Source organism: Phocoena phocoena, chromosome 8 (assembly GCF_963924675.1).
Source record: "Phocoena phocoena chromosome 8, mPhoPho1.1, whole genome shotgun sequence".
Taxonomy (NCBI): Eukaryota; Metazoa; Chordata; class Mammalia; order Artiodactyla; family Phocoenidae; genus Phocoena; species Phocoena phocoena.
Genome location: NC_089226.1, coordinates 56213570 through 56221661, shown reverse-complemented (window position 1 = coordinate 56221661; position 8092 = coordinate 56213570). Strand labels below are relative to the sequence as shown.

General features: G+C 44.0%; 1 protein-coding gene across 4 annotated transcripts in view; it reads left to right on the top strand.

Annotated features, from left to right (window-relative positions):
• The first annotated feature begins 7319 nt into the window (after positions 1-7319).
• The window catches only part of EMSY (EMSY transcriptional repressor, BRCA2 interacting), a 79380-nt gene continuing 78607 nt past the window's right edge, over positions 7320-8092 (top strand). For all 4 annotated transcript variants that reach the window (XM_065881814.1, XM_065881816.1, XM_065881815.1 and 1 more), the window contains exon 1: positions 7320-7389. In XM_065881814.1, the coding sequence (XP_065737886.1) occupies positions 7320-7389 (70 nt within the window). The remainder of the gene's footprint in view (positions 7390-8092) is intronic.

Here is an 8092-nt window from a genome sequence, read left to right as displayed (position 1 = left end):
AAGCCACAGCAATGGTTTGTTATGCAACAATAGATGACTAGGACTCTGTAGTATGTGTGTTCTTGGGAAGTCTTCTGGTGATATCAGACTTTGGATAATTTCTTCTCTCTAGGTTTCCTCAGTTGTAAAATGGAACAATAATTACTACATAATGGGAATGTTGTGAGGTTTAATGAGGTAATACACACAAGGTGCTCTTTTTATAATGGGACTTAAACAAATGCTACCTAATATTATTTCAACTTACTTCTGTCAAGTTGTTTTGGATTTACTGCTTTGTACAAATTCCCTTTCATGGTATGTGTCATATACACACAAATATAAAACCTGGTTTTGTATATACACACACAGGTACATCATAATACCGCAGTTTCTACATTGCTCTCTCGGAACGCTTGTTCTAGGGGACGCCAGCTACCATTTCATAAGGATGCTCAAGCCGCCTTATAAGGAGATCCATATAGTGAGAAACAGACCTCTTGACTCACTAACTTGCCAACCATGTGAGTGACCTACCTGGAAGCTGATCCTCTAGCCCTAGTCAGCCTTCAGATGACGGCAACCTTTTAGAGACCCCAAGCCAGAACCACCCTCCTAAGCCACTCTTGATTCCCATAGAAACTGCAAAAACTGTATGAAATTTAAAAAAAAAATTATTGGTTTACGTCACTAAGGTTTGGGATAACGTATTATGCACTAACAGTTAACTAATAGATCAATCATCATGAGGAGGGATGCAGGGAAGAAACTGATTCAAGGTTGAGGGCTGTTTCAGGGTCAATGTAGAAGGGCAGAGATGGCTGAATGGACTTGAAAGTGTTGATGAGACTGAGTTTGAAATAAATCATCACGGAGTCCAGGGTAGAAAGGGAAGAAAGCAAAACCAGATGAGGGAACAGATTTGGAACTGGGAGACTGTAAACTGCAGATTTCACTGAAGCTGAAGAGCAGGTTTGGTGAGGGTAAAGGAGTAAGAATATGCAAAAAAAAGAAAGTTTTGTTTTGAATGTGGAATACCTTGCTTACTGATTCAAAGGTGGAACGGGACTTCCCTGGTGGTGCAGTGGTTAAGAATCCACCCGCTAATGCAGGGGACATGGGTTCGAGCCCTGGTCCTGGAAGATCCCACATGCCGTGGAGCAACTAAGCCCTTGCACCACAACTACTAAGCCTGCCCTCTAGGGCCTGCGAGCCACAACTACTGAAGCCCACGCGCCTAGAGCCCGTGCTCTGCAACAAGAGAAGCTACTGCAATAAGCCCGCGCACCGCAACCAAGAGTAGCCCCTGCTCACCACAACTAGAGAAAGCCCGCACACAGCATCAAAGACCCAACGCAGCCAAAATAAATAAATTTATTAAAAAAAAAAAAAAATCTTCTCCTTAAGATCCTTTCATCCCTAGAGTGATGGAATGAGGGTGAAATGGAGTTTGAATGGCTTAATGGTGAAAGCCATAAAACAGGGGTAGTCGACCTTAATACAGATGTAGTGACAGGTTAGGAGAATGCCAGCCTTTATTTCTGGTTCAGGATATTGAAGATGCAGGGGAGAAGGAAGAACTCCATTTGAAAGGGCTTCAAGGGAAGCAGTGAACTTAAGGAAAACATTAGATTTTAGACTAGATTAAAAGGTGACAGCAGTGCTCTAGGAAAAGTTTAGATGTGTAAGGATGTTTCTTTGAATTAGCATGGGTTTGCTTATAAAAAAGCTAAAACTTTATTCTGTTAGCATCTGGGAGCCTCTCAAGTTTTATGCAGGGGACTGACAAGTGCTTTGAAGTTCAGAAAACTCACCCTGACAGTAGTGGCAGTATGGTAGATGTACTGGCAAGGCGTATAGAGAGGTTCCTTTGGAGAAAAAGTGTTGGTATAAAGGTCCGTCTCACGCAGGTGATGAGGCCTCATCATCTGCCTACTAAAACAATGGGGTCAGCTACCTAGGAAGTAGAGACTAGAGAACTGAATGGACAGTGGGGGAGAGTAAGGGACGCAGTGGACAAGGCAGTGGCCAGATCTTTTACCTTTCTGAACCTGTTCTAGATTGTTCCAAGCACTTCTAATCCTCTATTGAGCCTGGATATGTAATTGCCAGTTATCTCCAGTTTACTTTCCTTCTATCTTTTCTGTCCCCCAAATCCACTTATTTTGATCTACTATTTGATATTCTACTTGTATATTTTTTTAAAATTTTGGTCTTGCTATTCCCTTTTAGTACACCTTCTGGCTATACCAGTGTGCTAATAAAACTTTCTGATGGTAAGAATCTAAGGGCAGTGTGATACAGTGGAAAGAGCAGCAGCCTATAAGTCAAAAGGGCTGCTTCCCAGTCCCAATCCTGCCATGAAATTCTTGTATGACTTTGGTTAACTCATTTCTTCTTTGGACCTCACTTTTTTTTAATTTAGAAAATGAATCTCTAAGGTCTTATCCATTTCAATTTGCCTACCTGTACAATACCATAGGAGCTATTTTCAGATATTTTCATGATAATGGTGAAATCCACCTTCTCCAACAGAGTACTACAAAATTAGAATGGTGGACGGTAGGCATCTTGAAGTTTGTTCCAAGAAACCTGCTTAATCTGCTTTGTGAATACAGGAATAAAGTTTGAGATAGGTACTGTATTCCAATGCATTTTCTCAGACCAGAGGTAGAGGAGAGTGGTTCTTACTTTATTTACCATACATTTCCTGGAGTCAAAGTGCCTTCACTTGAATTCATGGCTCTACTAACTTACTAGCTTGTTACACTGGGCAAACTACTTGAAATCTCAGTGCCTTAGTTTCTTCATCCATAAAATGGGGGTAATAATATATCTCATAAGGCTATTGTGGAGATTAAACAAGTTTATTAGGTGTGTAACAGCATCTGGAACAGAGAAAGCCATCGGTAAGTATTAGCTATTATTCTTATGTGCTAGGCACAAGAGTGTACAGACTCTTGTGCCTCCTTAAAGAGCTCACTGCCTGGTCAGAAATATTTTCAAACAAATGACCATAACTCAGTGTTCTGAGTTCTGTAACAAGATGTATAATAAGTGGTGTAGGAGCAGAGGCAAGAATGCCTGTCTCATTCTAGAGAGAAAGGCAGGGGCAGGACAATATTCTTGAGGGTAGAGTTTGAGTCTGATTCTTAAAGAAGAGAATTCAATGTTGGGAACATTTGGGAATATGGAGCACTAACCGACAGCACGGGGAAGGCAGTTTCTTGCTGCAAAAGACAAATATGGTTCCAAGGAAAGGGAGGATGTGTGGTAGATCAGAGGTAGTAGTTGATGCCAGAGCATCAGCAGTTGAGAGCTTGTTAGAAATATAGGCTCTTCAGCGCTACCCAGACCTACTCAATTAAAATTTGTATTTTAACAAGATACTTAGGTGATTCTTTGAACATTGAAATTTAAGAACCACTAGTCCAGAGCACACACTGGAGCCAAGCTGCTTAAGTTTAAATCCTGGCTTTACCATTTGCTTATTATCATTATTATTATTATTATTATTTGGTCGTGCCACTGCAGCATGGGGGATCTTGGTTTCTCGACCAGGGATGGAACCCATGCCCCATGCAGCGGAAGCGAGGAGTCTCAACCACTGGATCACCAGGAAAGTCCCACCACTTACTTATTTATTTACTTATTTAAACATCTTTATTGGAGTATAACCACCATTTACTTATAATGTGTAACTTTAGGCAAGCTATTTCACCTCCTTCCTATGCCTCAGTTTCCTCATTTGTAATTAGATAATAGTTTCTACCTCATAAAGTTGTTTTAAGGATGGAATAAATATTTTAAATGCTTAGAACAGTACTTGGCACCTACCAAGACCAAGCATAAGCGGAAGGACTATAAGATATTCAGGGGACTGCAAGAAGAGAATTCAGCCAAATCTATAGGATTTGGGTGAATTCCAGTCGAAGATCAGAGTTATAAAGCCCAACTCCCTTCAATTGGGTGAGTTCCTGAATATCTGTTTTTCTCACTCCTAGTAAGGGGTAATCTTAATTATACCTGCCTCACTAAGATACTCAAATCAAAAAATATATGTTCAACTACAAAATCTTCTATTAAAGTTTCATTCATTATCTTTCCAAGAGTTAAGTATCTGGCCAGAAAGCGGTGGTACCTCAATTCAGTAGGAAATAGATGGAAAAGAATGCATTGGAAGATCAGGGAGGGAGTGGTGGGAAAGCCGGAAGACTATTTGTCCCACTTCCTGACTTTCTGAAGGGGCAGACTTGGGTTTCAACAATAATTTTCCTGGGACTCAGAGAGGATTTTTAGCTAATGGGCAAATAGTACACAAATGCCGTTATTTATTTTTTCTTCCTAACCTAACCTACAATGGAGATTCAAGAACATGAACAGTCTCACACGTTTGTATAGTGGTCCAAAATTTACAAATAACTTTTCTCTACTTTGTGTATCACAACATCCCTATAGGGTAATATTAACCTAACATTTTATAATAAAACTTTGTTAATATCATAAAGCACATTAAAAACTCCTTTCCATTTAAGTATTTTTACCATATCCGATGTCTCCCAAAGTATAAAATTTAAAAGGGAGAGCAATCACAAAACTTGATTGGATCTTCAACAGTAGCAGTTACTGGCTTCGATCTTATGGCCGCGATTATTTGTATATTGGGCCCCTTTTCTCATCCGTAAAACAGGGGCAACAATACCCTCTTCACACAACTGTTTTGTGATTAAACACGAACAAAGGCTGAAGGGTGAACCTACCACGTCGCAGGGCCTCAAATAAATCCCTTCTCCTTCTTGCCTTTGACAGATATAGCACTATCATTCCTACTTCACACGCGGAGAAACCCAAAGTTGAGAACGCTCGGGTTCCTCTTCTCTACTTGCAACTCCGCAACCCCCAGATCGGGTACGCGCAACTGCGATGTCCACTGTGTCAGGTGTCGTAGCGTGTATTCTCTCTCCTCGAGCTGCGTCTGACGGGGCTGGAGGCCGCTGATAATTGCTCCCAAGACTCTTGAGGAATCCGATCCTAATCCTCAACAGCGCTTCAGGGATTAACGTGCTTTCCCACCGTCCCTCACCCCCCCCTAGAATAAAGGTCGCGGGGAACCTTCAGCTCCAGCTACCAACGCCATCTTGACCGCTACGTGTGACGCCGCACGTAGCGGAGAGCGCAGCCCATTGGCTGGGAGGCTGCAGGCGGAGGCGAGGCGCGCGAAGCCGGAGAGGAGGGTGTGGAGGACAAGCCAAGGAAACTACAATCCCAGCCTTCCTTGCGCGTGCACACCAAGAGCGAAAGAGGAGGGAGTTTGGGTTCGGACCACAACTCCCAGCACCCCTCGCGATGTCTCTCCTTTCCTTTCAAAACGTGCCGGAAAAGAGGGACAGAAGAATGGAGGCCTTCTGGTGTCCGTTCTCCGAAAGGCGGGAAAGGCGAACTACACCTCCCGACTGGCAGCGCGCGGCTGCGCCTGCGCCTTGATACCTGTCGCCATCTTGCCCCTTCTGAGGCACAGCAAACAAACCCAATTCCTGGTGTCCCCTAGTCTTGGCGGAGGAGCCTTTTAGATGAGCCCAGAAAGGCCGGGCAGGTGGGTGATTCTTAGACAGGGTGCTGGGAAGAACTGGCAGGATAGCCAGTCTGGAAGAGCGCCGGGCCAAGCATTCGGAGCCCGGCTTGGGGCGCCCAACCCCATCCTCCGTTGTCTCCTAACGGGATCGTGGGGCTCCCGAGGTGGGCTGAGGGGGACTCTGGCAGGCCTGGTGCTGAGATTGCTTGGGTCCAGCTCTGGGGGCCTCCCAGTGAGTCTCTGTCGTCTGCCTGGCTGTCCGAGCGTCTACTCTTTCTCTCCGTTGTCCTCTCCGCTGAGGAGGGAGAGAAGCGCTGATGCTTGCCGGAGCCCCTGACTCCGGCTACTGGTCCTGAGAGGGCTTGGGTCGTGAGACATTGGGGTGAGCGCTGAGCGGCACCGGTGAGGAGGGTGGGCGGGCTGCTCTTGTTGTGGTGCTGCGAGAGAGTGCGTGTTTGGGGAGGGGGCGGGGCGGGCTTGCCTCCTTGACACTTGAGTCGGGGGAGGATTAGACAGGATTCCGGTTCTCGGAGCGGGCTCCGGCAACCTCTGCCCAGGTTTCCAGTGCGATGCGGCCCCGCAATGGGGTCCGCCGGCGGGGACGCGTCGGGATGCTGTGACGTGGTGCTTGATTCCGGCGGCCACCGGCCGCCTCCAAGATCCTGTCGGGAGGCGGGGACTGGCTTGTGGAGGGAGCGGATTCCTTTGGCTCTGCCCCTTCTTCCTCCCCACCCCTTTTCTTTATGTCATTCTGCCGGCTGGGGCGCGCACTCCAGTTCTCCTTGCTCTGGGTTGGTTCTTAGATGAGAGGACTATGGGAAGTAGGGGGAGGGGGTTCAACTTATGGCGTGGAGTTGGAGTTAGCAGTCCCAGCTCTTGGAACGTGAGATAGCAGTTATTACGGGTCGATGCCTGACTCTTAGACGAGACACTGAGCTCGCTTATTCATACATTCACTCGCTCATTCATTCATTCATTCATATTACTTGCTCTTCTCAGTCATTCATCTGTTTATTTAACAGATATTTACAGCGGATCTGCTGTGTGCTAAGCAGGTATAGTGCAAGGGCCCAGCGCTGTTGTCTTTTTCTCTAGACCAGGGAATTCCCAGTACCAAGTTCCTGACATCTAAACTTTTGGTAAATGTTTTTTTGAGGACTGCTGGGTGTAAATTCATGTTTCATTGTTAAGACTCGAGGAGAAAGTACTATATTAAGTTCCATTGACCCACTTAACGTGCTAGGAACTTTACGTATTTTATTTCATGTAGCTCATAATGAGAAAGCCGGCAGAAGTCAAGTGACTTGCCCAAGGTTACACAGGTAGTGGCACCTGTTTATGAAATAATGTGTCAGCCACTAGGATAAGAACTTCACATACACTGTTACTTAATCCTCATAACAAACTGATTGATAAAATCTCTGTTTCACAGATGTGTAAAGTTTATGTTCAGATAGGCCAATCTACCCAGGATCACACAGCCAGTAAGTTGAAAGATTGAATTAGAACCTATATGTGTCCAACGCCTATGCTCTTTCTACTATGATAGGCTGGAATAGTAAGCTCGCATATGGTTAAATTCTTCATTTGTCAGAAGCTGGAAAGCATGGAGGTGAAATAGGATTGTGAGATATTCTTACTGGTTTTGCTTCTTAGCGTGTGGATCTCCACGTGAGCGGGCTTTTGAATGTACTTTCGTAATTTGAGTTTTTGGTTTTTGTTTTGGTAGGGAAGACAAGCTCTTTGGGGCTACCAAAAAGAAGCAGCAATGCCTGTTGTGTGGCCAACGCTTTTGGATCTCAGCAGGGATGAATGCAAAAGGATTCTTCGAAAATTGGGTATGATTTTCATTTTTGATGTTTCATGCCTCCCTGTGATCCTTTTCCCTTTCTGTTTGGGTCATGGCTGTTTGCATGGATATCATATTTCATGATGGTTAGAAATTCTTTAGAGGTATAGTTCTTGTCTTACTCTGTTATTTCCCTACTGCTTTGTATAGTGCTTTGTACACAGTAGATGCATGAATCATATTAATAATAATAGCAGTTAAAAGTTCTTCAGGGCTACTGGGCTATTCTGAGTCCTTTACATTCAGCATCTCATTTAATCTTCATTCAAACCAAAAAGATAGGTATGTTTCTTCTTTTGTCCCCATTTTACAGGTGACAGACCTGAAGCTTAGAACCCGAAGTAATGCTGATAGTAAGTCATGGGGTCAGAATTTCAACCCAGGGAATAGGATTCCAGTCTCATGTTAACATACTTTTAACCTTCATGAATGTATGTGTGAATTACATACTGTTTCTGAATTCTAAGTTAATGTAAGCTATGCTGACTTTAACAAATTATATTTTACTTTCAGTAATAAAACACCATTTACGCCTGTAATGAATTATTTAGTGCTTCTTTTCCTTTAGAGCAGCCTTTCTCAACTGGCATTTAGGGAGAGAATTAAGCCCTAATACTAAGTTATCCATTGTATGTAATGAACTAACTTTTCTTCATGCATCTAGAATGGTATGTATTATCCTTGGGAAAATT